This window comes from Opisthorchis viverrini (assembly GCF_000715545.1).
Source record: "Opisthorchis viverrini unplaced genomic scaffold opera_v5_61, whole genome shotgun sequence".
NCBI lineage: Eukaryota > Metazoa > Platyhelminthes > Trematoda > Opisthorchiida > Opisthorchiidae > Opisthorchis > Opisthorchis viverrini.
The window spans coordinates 275,327-291,915 of NW_008751717.1; the positions used below are offsets into that span (position 1 = coordinate 275,327).

General features: G+C 44.8%; 1 protein-coding gene across 1 annotated transcript in view; it reads right to left on the reverse strand.

Annotated features, from left to right (window-relative positions):
* The window catches only part of T265_13369 (hypothetical protein), a gene marked incomplete at both ends in the record, with an annotated part of 41,449 nt that overhangs the window by 17,913 nt on the left and 6,947 nt on the right, over positions 1-16,589 (reverse strand). Inside the window, 5 exons of the mRNA XM_009168603.1 lie at positions 1,195-1,293; positions 1,827-1,982; positions 5,952-6,071; positions 7,566-7,700; positions 15,103-15,177. Coding sequence (XP_009166867.1) covers positions 1,195-1,293; positions 1,827-1,982; positions 5,952-6,071; positions 7,566-7,700; positions 15,103-15,177 — 585 coding nt within the window. The remainder of the gene's footprint in view (positions 1-1,194; positions 1,294-1,826; positions 1,983-5,951; positions 6,072-7,565; positions 7,701-15,102; positions 15,178-16,589) is intronic.

Genomic DNA, 16,589 nt, shown 5'->3' on the forward strand with positions numbered 1-16,589 from the left:
CTGCGAGTGTCGCGCGGACACCCCCCAGTATAGCTCAATGGGTCTCCGAGGTACACAAACCGCCACACCACGGTAAGGTCCAGTCCCTTCGTGACGGATCGACCTACGTTAAGCGATTCCGATATCATGGAGACTCCACTCTCTTAATAGACCGCCAATTGCACCAAGGTTGATATAAACCGCCCGTTGTCTTTTCCAGTAGGATCTTCTGGCGAAATTAGCGGAACAGTTCATAAGCATCTGACTAGAGGTGGCATGCAGCCGTCTCACCCGAATTCCCATGTTCACAATTGATCAATTCGAAGGCCACTAAATAGTCGTTCTATACAGATATAAATGGACGGTACTGTCTCCTGGACACTGCATATCAATGCCGGAGTGCCCCATGAATAAGTGCGCTTTCCTGCCCTATACCTATGTTGGCTCTTTTATCCATGCTTTTGCAGACAAACCACTCCACACTGTTATTCGTATTACGAATAGGCATCGGCAATCTGGCATTATCTTAGCCCTCATGTTGCTTACGGGTTGCACGGTGGGTACACATCAAAAGGATGTCACGTTCGGACGACTTCTGCTTATTATTCACTCCCGTTGAACAACCGCGCACAAATTACTACAGCCCTGAACACCGGCACATTACATCCATAGAGGCGAAGAGAGATACGGTTCATCATGAAAAATTTGGTAATCAGACCATGTATTTTGGAATGGGGAGCACCAATTCATTCAACGGGGTTTTTCATTTCTACGGTGAACGAAGTGGCTCACTACGTTACCTCATCTCTTTAACTAGTTTGGTTTTTTTGAAAACACTGCAAAGCGCTTGAATTCCTCGCAGTATAGAAACAGACAGGAAAAGTTGGAATAAAAGTTTCCATGGGAAAATGAACACGACGACAAAGCAATGATTTCGTGGTCAGGCAATTCCAAAAGTGCATTGCCCCTGAAAGAATCACGGTAGACAGATTACCACACTGACCACCAACAAGTTGGGAAATATATAAAGCCGACTCTTCCACTGTTGACAGAAAGAGCATCCTAACAAGGTTTACAATACCCCCTAAAAGAAAATTATAATGTCTATGCAGTAGAACCGCAGATTCTACACATGTCAGCAAACTGCGCGCGTGCTGTGCAAGAAGCTTAACCAACGAACAACTCAAGCATTGGACACGCTGAATGCATTCTTACCACAGTGGTATTGTCCGTGTCATCACAAGACACCTGAGAAAGCTGTCGTGCAAGCATAATCTCCGCACGAGGATCAACCTTTTTGGGAGCCGTCGTGGGCTGGAATAAAAACAACAGATAATACAAAATGACGAAGGCAAAGTAGCAGTCAGCATTCGAGAAAACTCACATCGAAGGCGCGATTGTACAGTTCAAAGGTGGCTGTAGGAAGTGATCAGTATGGTCAGATCGGTCTGTACCAGTCAAACCGTCTATCGTTCCAGCCAAGCTACATATAGTTGCCTGATCAGCGCCAAAAATTCCGGCGATTGCAACCTCTAAACTACCTCTAAACCTGGTTCGTCATTTATGCATGCCTCTACAGCTTGATTTAAGCTGTGCACGGACGAAAATGAAGAGAAAGTGTATAAACTAGAGAGGTAACCATTCATCGGCTTCCTGCACTTTGTCGATAACCGTCAACGAAGATGGTTAATAGAAGTGGTTTACAGGTAAAATCTGCACATGGTGCCTTATGAAGTAAAACGGCACCAGCTGATGGCATAGCTGAATTGGTGCCCCATAGCCCCCCGAACCACACAGTAAAACAGCAATAATTCCTCCAAGGAATATTCATATTGGTATTAACTTACCGTGTCGCTAGAGTTTTCACGGTAGAGTTTCAGGCGACTCTTGATGACAGATGACATTTCGGAATGACGCGACTGTTTCAGCACCATCGACCGGGCGGAGCTCGTCTCGTTTTCATCTGGTTCATCACAAATCGGTTGAACGAACCCCACCGGTTTCTTCAAAACGAAACAAAATACACGCATAGGTCAGCATAAAGGATAAAATGAACAAGAGGCGAAAAACGGGGAAAAAGCACAATTTTCTACTCAGGAGTTGACATAGAAAGCATATGTAAATATAATCTTGACGTTACATTTCCAGTTGCTGTATCACAGACATTATGCATCTTTGCATAAGTATCCTAGACTACGTCGTGTCGACAATTCGTAAAATACTAGGAAAGATCTATTCTTGCAAATAGATGTTTGACTTTGGGCGCAAATGATCGATAAATAAGCAAATTAGATATTTTTGTCTACCCCAAAGAGAAGCGAACTTTGCTTAGCAATATGTGCTGTGCGCTCAAACTGTCACTGGTGATTGATCATTACGGCCTCGATGAAAGCTGACAACTTCTAACTGGCATCTTACAGCAGCAAGTTGAATAATATATTTGGGTTAGTCAAAATGGCATCTATATGCCTCCGGAACAATTGAACAAGTTCTTAAACCTAAATTCTATCTAGTTTTGAAAATAAGGGTGTGAACCTATCAGTTTATAACAATTAACTTGTATATTAGACATGTCAGAAAGGCACCACGTGACTTTACAGACTGATCATATAAACCAGCCTCGACCTACCACTGGTGGACCCTACAAAAGAAGACAACGTAAAACTAAAGAAACTAAGCCCTAAAACTATCTGCAATCTGAGTCATCAACGAAGGCACGTAAACATGATATCAAGTGTATGTTCGGTCATAAATTACGAACATTATTAAACATTACGGAGGTTGTTGAACGGCACCAAAAAAGAAGCACACGCACATGTCCTCAAGTCCATGAGTCACTGATAGATGAGTATAACATACGCATAAGACCAGTCCGATCCGTGATAGCATTATGCGAGGAACTTTTATACCGTCATCCTACTTTTGCTTAGTATCATAGTTTATTCCCGCTGTAGTCAATTCACAGTACAACTGATGAGCCCAAAAGTAGAGTGGTACTGCAGCTATCGAGAGAATCAAAGTGTCGATAAGTGTAGGGAGTTTGTTCATGAGTTTTGTATGTCTCAAAATAGTGACGCTATATTTGCCCTACTTAATAGAAAGATCTACTGATTTTTCAACTGGCTAGTTGAAGATGATTGCTTCCCAATGGTTTTCGAGTGAATGATGAGCAGACTATGCTATGTGCACACTTTGCTCGGTGACAAATCTGCCACAAAGCCAAGGCTCCGATAGGTTTTGGGATGGTTTTTCGAGAGCTTGTGCTTGTACTGTTTCAACGAAATTACACTTTGTAGGTATTGCATACACCATCACGCTAGATTGAAAGTGAACAGCAGGGCCTGCATCCAGTAACCTGCTACGTGGGTGGATGCTTCGTTGGCTTCATCGTGATAATGATGTATCAATTCTACACGCAGGCCAAGGACACCTGTGAAGGCTATTTAGACACACGTATCACTCCATGGAAGTGTCAGGAACTGCAATGCTTCTAGCAGATGCATAGAAGGACAATTTGCGGATCTCAGTATACAGATTTCATAATTCATTGTTGTGCGTTTTTATCCTAGTGAGTTCCACGTTTCCTAAGGCAGGTGATTTCACTCTTCCTCGTGACCAGTAGCTGTTTCCATGTCACGTGCGCAAAAACCTTGTCCTAAGAGAGAGTGGAGCACTTTCCGAGTTTGATTTCTCACAATCCCTCTTGCGTGTGGCGACTGGTTGGATCTCGGATGGTGATAATTCCACGTGCCAATATACTGGCTGCTCCAACCTTATGCAGTAGTCGAGTATCGGTTATCGTGTTCTCGATAGTCCAACAAACCATTCTTCGGAACTTAACAGACTACTGTTTAGTTCGAAACACGCGGTCGGTAGCACACGCCCGTCTTGAGAAGGTACGGCAGGCACGTTTGGTGGAGCAAACACTCGGGTCATGAGGTGGCCAAATAAATAACGTGAGCTATGGATGCAATATTCTGTCCACGGACCCACGTTGGCACACAACAAGTGGCTCAAAAGCAGCACACCAATCTGGCTGGAAAGTCACTGGTCGTCTTGATAAGGTACGGCAGCCACGTTTGGTGGAGCAAACACTCGGGTTATGAGGTGGTCAAATAAATAACGTGAACTATGGATGCAATATTCTGTCGAGATAACAGGTTTACACGTTGGCCCACGGGCCCACGTTGGCACACAACGAGCGGCTCAAAAGTAGCACACCAATCTGGCTGGAAAGTCACTGGAGACGGACTCGCACTGGTAAAGATTGGATGGCAGTCGAATGAAAGCGAGTTAGAGAAACTATGCTCTCAAATTTTGGAACTGCTGACCACATGAACACTGGATATCGGGAGCAGCAGAACTTAGGGTGGCCAGAAGAATCACGCCACCAACCTATGACCACTATCCGTCGCCTACAACGCGCGATAAGCAAGATGCTGAAGAATTATGGGGAGCGCTGGTGGATTTGGAGGCCTCAGAGATGCACAAGGATCTCGCTTCAAGAGACATCTGCGCTGTGATTCGACTCTGTATCATCTTTCCTCCTAAACTTTATCATGAAAGTGCTGCTTGAAATCCCAATGCCTGCATCTGAAACCTCCGGTAGGGAAATGCCCACATACATTGAATATATGGACGAGATCACTCTTCTTAATCCGGACCATTCAAAAATGCAAGCCATTTGAAATAAAATAAACAATTCAGCTGCACGGTTTGGCATGTGCCTCACACCTGTGTCAAGTGGTGAAACATGAGTGGGTAGGATTAAACCCAGATTGCATACCTTCAGACTAGCCAGTCAATGTGGTAGATAGATTTGTTTACCTCAGATGGTTCCGGTGGACGGTTACTTCCCGAATCGGGGAGTGGGTAGGATTAAACCCAGGTTGCATACCTTCAGCCTAGCCAATCAATGTGGTAGGTAGATTTGTTTACCTCAGACAGTTCCGGTGGACGGTTACTTCCCGAATCGGGGACGCCAGGACAGTTTTTGCCAACTTCCGACACATGGCATCCGCGTGATATCAGTTTGTTTATCAAGAGCAGAGTAAAAACTGCGAAGACGCGATCCATACTGCTCTATGGAATTCTACGAGCAGACGATACACGAAAGTTTCCAGTGTTTAACCATCGGTATCCCCGAACGATTGGTTGAGTGCGGTAGGAACATCGGATACGCAATACTAAGAACGTCAGATGGTTTTAGGAAGAAAGTAACTCTCCCACGATGAGTGGGCTATTCACGCCTCATGGGTTGTTGGCTTGGACATGTATTTCGCATGCAAGGAGACTATCTGCCCAATATTGCTCTTTTAGGTTAGTCCTGATCTGACAGGAAGCGAGCAAGAGGTTGACCGTGCATGACCTGACGTGTGAAAACATGAGCCAGTAAATTCAGCCGGGTTGGTAACTGCCACCTCCCTGGATAGGGATTCCTGAGATTTAACCCACTAATGGCCAATGACACTGTCAGAGATGTCCCAGCCACGCAATAAGTGACAGCTCTACATCAAAGCTAGCGCTTATAACACGTAGCTGTCTAGTTTTCCTTCCCCTTAGAGCAATACACGATGCGAACCGAATATACCACCACCCCCCGGTGTTTGGCTATATCACTCCCTGTCCATTTCTCGGTGACCGAAACTACGCGTCTGGAAACAACATACCCTTAATACGTAGGTAATGAATTGCACCTTGAAATAAACTGAACTACTACAGACTGCCGTGGTGGCACCAGCTAGGACAACAGCGAGGACTATCAGCCACATAGCTGCTATGCAGCTCGTACAAGGAAAGTCAGGGGATATAGCACTAACTTAACGAAAATTAAACAAGCGCGATCAAAATGCCGAGGATGAAATCGAATGGCGGATGTTTTCAGTTATAAAAATTGTGTCATTCAGGCTACGTTTGTGAGAATCGTTAGGACATGTATTAAATCAAACGCACAACAACCAGATATGGCAGACCTTTGGCATTGACACAGAAGAAGCTGGTGAGTTCAATTGCTGCTGTTTCTTCCAGAATTCCATCCGATCGCTATTCTGAGGAATCTCCGCTTTGGGATCCACTTTTTTGTAAGCAGTACCCTAAGAGGAAATAAGAGAGTGGACTAACAGAGAAGTGTATGAAACAGGCATACATACAGACTATAGCTAAATGATGCGGAGGTTAGCGGAAGAGCTGATGACTCATACACGAGAAATTCCGGAGTTTCGTTCCGCTTTTCAGTGAAGTTTGAATACATATACAAATATTTCGGCTACCAAGCCTGAAGCTTTAATGAGAAGGTGATACAGGCCCAAAACGTATGAGTGAAAACCTTCAGTAGGTGCTTGTCGGTTGCGAAGTCTTCACTGCAGCAACACCAATTCAGCTGGCGGCACAGCCTCCTCGCGTAAACCTACATCGATCGACCATGCTGAGTACTTTGCAATGGGTAGACCCTGATAATTCTGTCCCATGCAGATACATACTTTCGCCAACTGCATCTAAGTGAGCTTCGGAGCCCGAATGTGAAACCAAAAAAGATATCAAAGGTAAGATTGAGTGTTCCGTTCACTAAACTAAGGTTTTTTTTGGTTGTAGTAATCGTACTGGACAGCTAACGATAAAACCACTTCATTTGCAGTCCGGTTCTTAGATCCTAGCACAATTTTTCACCGGCCAGGAGTTGGAATGACCAGACCAACCGAATGTGCAAATATACGCACAAGTCGTTAAGGACGCAGGTGGCCTTGATATGACCTTGGGCCGGTGACCGAAAAGGCCACCCTTCCACCGATTTTATCATCTGTGTAACGGTGCCGATGAAACTAATCGTCCGCACACAACGATGTAGCTGTTATGGTGCCAAAAGACTGACCTTATCAGTGTGACTCAATGGTTGGTGGTTTATCAAAGACCACGTTTAACGAAACATTCTGTTTGGAAATTGAATATTCGGTCAAGCCATGAAAAATCCACACAAAAAAGTTCATAGTGTGGCTTGGTTCTGTAAGTACTGTCCTCAGTTGCTTGAACCTAGGAGAGGTGACTTTAGGGGAAGTTATGCTGTGTGTGGCAATAATCTTGTTACATAACTAGGGCGATGTAGATATGGCACGCCAAACAACCCGATCGATTTGTAAGCTATTCATCAAGCTGCGTAACCAGCAGCGCAGGTAGGAAAGATGATGATTCACACTTAGTACGCATTACGCGGTATTGGCTTACTGCCCGGAACAAGCTTTCATCGAAACACTACACAAGCAACGCATCAAAATTCGGAAACAGAGATGTTCGGATGCATACTCTCAATACGGATAAAGATGGGTGTGAGTGCGCAAAGAACCCCATCAAGATCATAAAACCCAAAACAGTGGAGGCTAACTTAAGGTGTGAAAATGATGAGTCACCACCACAGTGGTTCGGTAGTTGACTGCCCGTGGGCAATTAATACAAGTCGGAGAGCGTGATTACGCTTTTCGTCGTGTTTCATGTGCCAATTAGCGGCTAACCTTCGTCTTATTCACGCGATCTATACACAAAATCAGCATCAGAACGAATGTTAGGTGAACAAAAACGCAAGACACCACACATACCACAGCAGGAGGCGTCCAATCGATATTGTCTACCGGAGTAGAATAGCTGGAACCAGACATTTTCTCGATTTTGTTGATAATTTCCTTCCAATCCAAATCATCCTCGTTCCGAGCGTGCACCGTGAGGTGTGTTGTCTAGAATGAAAAGACGGGCGGTCAGAACATACCAACAAACCTTTTGAACCTGAACCTCGTAGACTGCGCGGTTCTATGTACAACACTTCAAATTGAACTAATCGAAGAAAAATGAACTTCAATCAGGCGTAATACACTCGTTCGCAAATTAGACTAGTTTTAAGGATAAACTCAGCTGAAATTCAGCCGAATTCATTGTTCACCTTCAACCAGATGTGCTGCATAGAAGTCGCCTCATGTTACAGTTGGGACGATATTCGGGATATTAAAGCATACATATGTTTCAGTCCAGTTTCAGTTTCAGCTTCAATCCAGACACTTAAACTGGAACTAGAGGGCAAGGACATGATTGGCAAAGCCAGAAATTAGTAAGACCGAACAAAGTGTTATCAAAAGACTTTAGGAGTACTTTTATTGGTAGGGTCAGGTGATTGAACTGGGAAGCTGCGAAGCTCTGTTAAGCTATGGCTACTTATTCAACAAGGAACGCCCTCGCAATCTAACTCCGGTGGCATTCGCTTTCTTCGTCAAGATTATCAATCTAAGGAACGGTCCGATTTTCACTGAAACATTCAAAATTAACTATAATTGCCTTAGCCATTTGGTGGCTGTCACTGAAAGCTTGCATCGGAGCAACAAAATCGGCGCCAGCAGCAACAGTAGCAACAAAAATCGTTCAGCCGTAGCACTCTTCCGGTGCCTCGTTGCCATGCTACCAGAAGGAAGCACGAGAATGGGATACTGCCAGGTTGCCCGAGCCTAGACAGGGAAAGTCGAGAGGCGGAGGTCGGATTCGAACCACGGACCTTCCCGTTCGTATAGTTGAGACGCGCAACTACTTGCTAGCATTGTATTCCATTAATTAAGAAATTCGTACTAGACAACGAGAAAAATATGCGAAGCGAACCACGCTTCGCGACGACGGTTTTCAAAACATCCACAAGTAACTACGAATTTGAACTCAAGCCGCATCCTGCTTGTTACCACGAAAGCAAATCTTAGTGCAGATTAAAATCTGCAATATCACTACAAATGCTGTCCAAGAAATCATAAAAAGGAAAATATAGAAATGCCAACCCATTGATATATTACCGTTATATCATAAATTGCTGACTACACCTTCAACGTTCTCTACAATGCAATGCTCATCGACTTGATGACAATAAGCTGACGTACCAGATCGAATTTTTTATCCAAATCTAACATATAAGTTACGACCAAGCGGGCTCACACAACTAACAATGATGCTTGGCGTCCAGAAGCCGCCCGAATGCCACACAGATTTTGACCCCAGCTCAGGCGCCCTAGTGCTAATGCCGCACCCCGTAGGTGGCGTGAGACTGATTCGGTGACGTAAACGAAAGAGCCAGTAGTTAACTCTGGAGTTCTACTTCTGTGGGTTAATTGATGTGTGTTGTTCGTCGACCGAAACCATGGTTCGTTTCCATGCCCACGTGACCAAACAGAAAAATAAGACACCAATTATCGTTCAATCTTGTTTTCTTCACAAGAATAGTAAGTTCACTGGAGAGTTATGACCTTTCAACTCAGAGCGGTCACTACTACCGAAAATACTCTCTTAAATGACAACCCGAAAGGGGTCATGTTTGGTAAAGAACCCTGGAAAGGTTGTACTAGAAAGACTAGTGTTAAGGAGTAGCAGCAACGGAGTGACTGCTCTGGAAGTCACATTTACATTCACAAGAGGTGCTACCAAGAGATCCAAACGAGCATTAAATGAAGCCATCGTTTATGACGCCGCTAAATCAGGAAAACGGACGTCTATTTCACAATCCTACCAACAACCGCCAAATCGCTCAAATGATTGAATAGCAATAAACTACCAACAAACACTATTTATGTTGCACCCTGGTGGCAAAAACATCTAAAACATGAAATGCTGGTTTTATCGCGACATGCTGACGTTCATTTCTTCTCTTTTCTAACACATTTCGGTTCCTCACAGGGCATCTAGGGACATGAAGAGCCTGATGCAGCTCTGTTGGGTATACTTTCCCACATGGCAATTAATTACCGCACCGGTAATCTGTCCGGAACAGGTTGACAGCGTTATCAACGCCATAATTGTTGCAATCGCAATAGGCTTAGTGAAGGCTACAACCTATAAACGGTTCAAGTAGACTTTTAGCGTCCTAGGTGGGGTGCTTCGCAAGCATCCGTCCATCACACACCGTTTCCCAGTGAAATCATGACGGCTTCGGGTTCCCTTTGTTCCCTTTGCTGAGCTTTCTAACGAACGTTTTGGAAGTGAGCACTTGTCAGCTGACGCAAAATGGAACGGCACATTACTATGGACGTGTTTGTTTGAAGCACACCACAGGAGCACATTTTTACAACTAGATACCGGGTATGACAATATCATACGTGAAGTGTCACAAATCTCAGGAGAGTTGAGAAATTATGCCACTACACGTAAGTTTGGCTTGCAGGTAACATATAAGAGTCCAACAAATGGGGAAGACGAACTTAACCGCAAGGGAAACCATGTAATGGTAAGCAGGATTGCTCACGTCCTATTGGTATTGGTTGGCAGTTTAAAAAAGTTCACAAGTGGTCGAAGAACGAAGCAATACGTCGGCAATAAAGAGCCTAAATCCTATTAATGGCCCTCAGGAATGAACACCGCGCAAAGGAAGAACTGTGGTTGGTCCCATGTAGACGCTCTCCCAAGAGTTATCACGGCACCTACTGGATGACCGAACATGTCACAGGATTCACGCAGTGTTTCAAATACCTCAGTGAGGACCTTGGTTTTCTTATAAACTTTCAAGTGTTAGAAAAATTATCAGAAATTTCTTCTTAAAAACACTATCTGAGGGGCTATGATGCGACTAAAGTGAGATTAGGAAGATTAGGGTACCGGAGCTCAGCCACATGACCTGCATTTGCTACCATAATATGAACCATTGGTTAGCAGGCTGCTACTCTACGGATCACGAGCCCGGCGATAAGCTTGTGAAACTATAAAATTTTATTTGTGACTACTCACAAATGGTCAGCTGACTGCGCAGAATGGTCAATAGCTAGTTTGACTAAGAGTCATACCTAAAATACTTGTGACATTTGGTCCAAATGGTTGTTGACATGTTTAGGTGATGCGACTACTCATGAATAGCAGGTTGCTTATCCATGCGCTCATGACACAAATTTGGAATTTGACTATGTAGTGCAATGGATGATACGATAAGCCTTCAGAAAGCCGAGCCACACGAGAGCCCCACATGAATGGCCATATTTTTTCAGAACTCTGAATTACTCCTAAATAAACTTCAACACCATGACGTGAAAATCATCCGGTGTTTTACGACGATAAGCAATCTGACCAAAAAATACACTTCATTAAAGCTGTGAAAATTTCGTCGGATGTGTTCCATACCCAAAACATCGCGCGGTCTACCTTTTTACGTCGCCCTTCGTCCCCATATGCACAAAAAATTAGCGGGACAACAGAAGCTTGATCAAAGAAATGGACGAATATGTTGTCAGTCTCTAGAAAAGACTGCGTGAAAAAAGTAATTCAAGGCCAAAAGTAGTTACTGGTGAGCAGGTAGTGTTGATTTAGAACTTGGCGCTTGGAGGCGACAAAAGCTTTTCCTCTAGTTACCGGCTACATTCTAGCCAATTAAGGGAAATTATCATCAGTTGATTTATCAGTTTTATGTTAACTTGTCGCAGCAAAGACGTCAGTTGCTGCATCCGTCACGACAAGCACGTTACACACATAGTGAGTCGTCAAAAAGGGTAATGCCTAAATCTTTTAGGCTACCCGTAGATTCATGGTAGTGTGAAGAGACTTTAGAACAACCAATTAATGCCCGAATCCGCTTCGAAGTTTGCCGACCAATGATCTCGGCATTTCACAGTATGCGAAGGTCGACGAACACCGGAGTCGTCCAGTTGGCAAGCTTCGTTTACTGTAGTCACTAGCGTATACAAACAATCGAGATGATGCAAAGAAACAGCAACCAACAGAGATAAACTGTTAAAGAACCAAGTAAACGCGATGAGCGATAGAGCCAATGCTGATTTCGTAACGGAATCCAGGAAAACTGTCTATACACTACTAGAACTGCAGCGACTTTGGTCAATAAATGAGAGTCTCTAGAAACGAATCGGACTGTTCTTGATCGACTTCCGAAGTCACGACACAGCACAAACGAAAGTGCCCCAAAACAAAGCAATTATAGAGGAACTAACAATCCCGCAGCTCTCGAAACCGGAAAAGCCTGGCTGAATCGCGAGACTACATTATTTTCATTATACCCCATCAGGGTTCTCTATCAAAATACTGAAACTATCCCCAACGCCCAGCTTCACGCCAGAAGGGCGAAAGGCGAAGATCAAAGCAGCAGTGTGGACTTTCTTAGTCAATTCGACAGCAGAATAACCGGACAGTGATGGAAATTATTAAAATGCTAATGCATATTATATCAAATCACATTATTACAACAGGATAGGCGTTACACATTTCAGGCTAGCTGGCAGACGTTCGGAATGCGTGCCAGGACACCTTTGGATGCAGACCCTCTAGTGACTTAGACAATGCGCCCTACCTCTTGGTGTCCCAAATAACATTGCCCCGGTATCCTTGGCCCCCCGCCCACCGATTGCAAGCTTAGACCTAATTCAACCTAATTCAATTCAGCAGCTAAATTTTCAAAATCCCTATACCTCGTCGGCGGTTGCATACCCTTAAGTTTCTTCAATTTATGTTGGGCATGTGTGAACAGTGCATGGTATAGTGGAATCCGCAGTCACATGCATGGAACATGCATGCAGCGTGCAACGAAATGGCGGTCTGTAGAGGCGAACTGAACGCGTCAAACACCACGACGCAGTTTTCTGTTACTCAAGCGATGTTACCACCAAACGCGAGCAATACTAGGCAAACAAATGCCGAAGAACGGTACATATAATGGTGTTTTAAACGGATTCATCCAACGAAAGTCCGATCACATGTTGATACCAGAAACGTCTCCAGTTGGCGAATGTGAAATTTGTTCTTCTGTCTTATGGAACCCCTCTCCTCCAATCCTCCGCCAGGTGTAATGCAACTTCTTCCAAGATGCCAGTAACCAAAGTGATGTTAAGAGGAGCTCTTTGCCAGTCTTGAGCAAACTATTTGCATCGTCTTCCAAGAGGCCCAGTGAAATTCCCTATTCCTAGAGCGACGATTATCAGCCCTGCAATATGTCGAGCACGACATACTTGTTCCTACACTTTCATCTCACCGCACACCCTGAGTCAGTGACGTAAGTTGCAGCCCGGTCACAGAAGACCTGTCAGGATTGTATCACTCTGCTTTTACAAGAGACCACGGAGACAGACACTTGCTTCTGATAGGACCGCAAATGAGTCTCTCGACAGTCATCCTAGTCTTCAAAAAGGGCTCCAGTACTTCAGGCGAACGCCACCATCGCATCAGTGAGGTATCCATCGCATCTAACTTGCTTTCTGGCATTATTCTGCGTGGGTTGATTGACTAGCGGGAGATAGATTCATGAGAATCAACCAAAGTTTCGCTGTGGCGAAGGATGCATTGACCATTTCTTTAGCAAAAGACAATTTCTTGAACAGCACAAGTTTTTCAAACGTCCCAGGTTGGTCGTTTTTCCATGTATGAAAGTTGCTTTTGACTCTCCATCCTCAGAAACTTTAGTGGTGTCTGGCGATCAAGGGTACCCCTTCCAAATTTATACTCCTTATGACGGTAGTGTATACGAACTCCTGTAGACGGGTACGGACACGCGGCTGCCATTCGTATGAGTTCACCACATCCAGTGGATTGAAACAAGGCTGCCCTCTCTCACCTTTCTTCTTTAGATTCGTTACTGATGTTCTACTTGAAATTTCTCTGCCTGCCTTTGAAACCTCGGTGGCTGAAACGCTTCCGACGTTCGCTCAGACACCGAGAACGCGGGATATATTACTCTCCCTGATACAGATCCTTTAAAATGTAAGCCACTTTAAGTAATCCAAATAATTTTACCACCCAGTTTGACATAGACTTCACACGTGCAAAGTATAAAGTGCTGCTACACGGCTGGGTCGAACCAAATGCAAACTCATGCTTGCAGACGACGTGGTAGAGGAATTCGTCTACCTGGGAGGATGTGTAAGTTCCAGTGGGCTGGTGGGAGATGAAATTGTCTCAAACTGGTAGGACTAGAACAACTTTTGTCAGCCTCCGACACATATGGAGCGACGTGACGTCATTTTGCCTGTTAAGGGCAGAGCTTACACTTCGGCGGTGCGATCCATACTGCTTTGCGTGTCCGAGGCGTGGCCTCTACGCGCAGAACTACAGAAGAGGTCACTGGTTGACCATCGGTGTTCCCGAAACATTGGTTGGGTATGGTGGGAACAGTGATGAGGTATGCCAGATAGTTTTAGGAAGAAACTCTCCAGCAATAGATGAACTGCTCAGGTTTCATAGTTTACGTTGGTTAGGACATGCACTCCGCATGTCGGAAGACCATCTACCTTGTAGTGCCCTTTTAGTCCATGTGCTGAGTGGAAGTAACCGAGGGCTAGACAGTGTGACCTGACAACGAAGTATAAAAACACTAACCAGTAAACTTAGTCGGGTGAACAACTACCAGCTGCCGGATGCAGACCCCGGGAGTCAACTCACCAACGGTTAACACTGGCAGAAATGACACAAGCACGCAGTCAGGGGCGCTCATGCATCACAGCTATCATCTTCGATGTATAGCCGTCCAGTTTCCGAACTAACTGAACATGCCATGGTCTCCAATTCTTGGTTGTATGTCCCAAGTCCCCACTTTCCAGTAACCGAAACTGTAGCAGCTAGAACTAATGTACCCATCGCATACAGTTTGAAGCTGATAAACTGATTGACCGCATATGATTGTTCGCGGTCGCTTACACGCCACCGGTGAATTATTCACAAACAACCCCCATAGGTGCAATGATTCTAACCGAAACATGGAAAGAAGGGAAGCAAGCAAATAACCTCTTGCTTGGGACAGTGGACAATCTTTTTCACAGGGGAGGAAAAGGTTTCAGAGGAGGACTGACTAAGTGAAAGGATGAAAAAAGCAATTAACAACTAAAAAACGAATTTGGGAAATCCTGGGACATGGCAGGAAGCTTGTTCCCACTACAAATACCCCGTTGTGTCGTAGTCGCACTGTTTCGTTGCCACTTATGACTTGCGTTTTCTGTTAGGTATATAATGAATGGGCCATTATTAGAAGGCATAGGTGTTGGCTACATCAAACAGTTGTATCATAGCTTATGCTTCGCAAAAGACCGTCAGACGCAACAACCACTCCAGAATAGCAATAACCTCATCACTCAACGCACCAGCGGGATCATGAAATAAGTTAAAATAAATAAAACGGTGTGGCCAACTTACCCGACACATTTGTTTTATGATATCCCCATGCTGCGCACATACCAGTTTGTGTTTTTCTGGTACGCCTTCGCCTTGCTCCATAAAAAAACGGAAAGCGACAAAGTATGAAAGCACTTCTATGAAAAATAAAGGGTTGTTGTCCATTAAATAAACTACAGTGAACTACGTTTAAAACAGACCCTGTTAGTTCAGAAGAGATGTGACGACGCGCACTGTCCCAAACTAATGACTCAGCGAACGGCCAAACGTCATCAACTATAATGAAAACGCTGCTTTCAAATATTGGTCACAAGAAGAAAACACCAAAATTCACTAGGTTATATATGCTCACTGGAGATGAATGCATTTCCACAATTAGATGCAGCGAGATAGCCAGATAACTCAGCAGTTAGAACGCAAATTTACTGATTGGAAGGTTGATGTTTCAAATCCGACCTCAGTATCTTGACTTCTTCTGCCTAGGCTTGGGCGACCTAGCAGCATCTCAGCACCTGTGCTTCTTTCAGGTGCATGGCAGCTAGGCACCGAAAGTGTTTGTTACACCTGAACGATTTCGATCTCGAAGGATGCGGCTTAGGATAACTCGGAAGCCAAAACACGAAGCCCAGAACAGTCGAACACCATCATCATCACCACTGTCAGCTGTAAGAAATCCGTAGTTGCCGTACAGTGGTTGTAGCTGCCACTGTAACACGAAGCCAGAACAGTCGAACACCATCATCATCACCACTGTCAGCTGTAAGAACTCCGTAGTTGTCGTACAGTGGTTGTAGCTGCCAACGTGTCGTTCACCGACGATTTGGGGAGGCGGGATAGATAGCTGCGCATTGGAGGCGGGAGCGGATAAGTTGGTGCGTAAATACAGCACTGTCAGTAGACTGGTAAGTGGGTATTGAAGGTAATACCTTGGATTCATTAGCGCCACTGAGAGCGGGACTAGGCCACGTCTGAAAATGTCTCTAACCATTGATAACGGCCTGTCTCGGGGTCCCCATCCAGGAAGATGGCAGTGACCGGTGCAGTTGAGTTAGCTGGTAACGGATTTTATACTTCGTTGCCAAGTTATTGTTTGACCGCCTCTGGCTCTCTCCCACCCTTCACATGGTTGTGCGAAAAGAGCCCTTCGAGGAAGTCGGTCGACTGGCATACGCAACACATGGCCCAGCTAGCGCAACCTATGCAGTGTGATCAGTTCATCTATCGAGGGTGAGTTATTTCTCCCAAATACCATTCGACGTACTTCAGAATTGCTGATCCGTTGTTCCCACCAGATTCGGGCAATGCTCCGAAGACATCGATGGTCAAACACTGAAAGTCTTTTGACGTCCTCGGCGCGCAGCGGCCAGGTTTCTGATCCATATAGTAATATAGAGCTCACCGCAGCATTGTAATCTCGACCTTTGACAGAGAAGGTGACGTAGGTTCGCAAAAGCTGCTCTGGCCTTCCCAATCCGGATGGAAATATCATCTTTCGCGAGACCACCGGG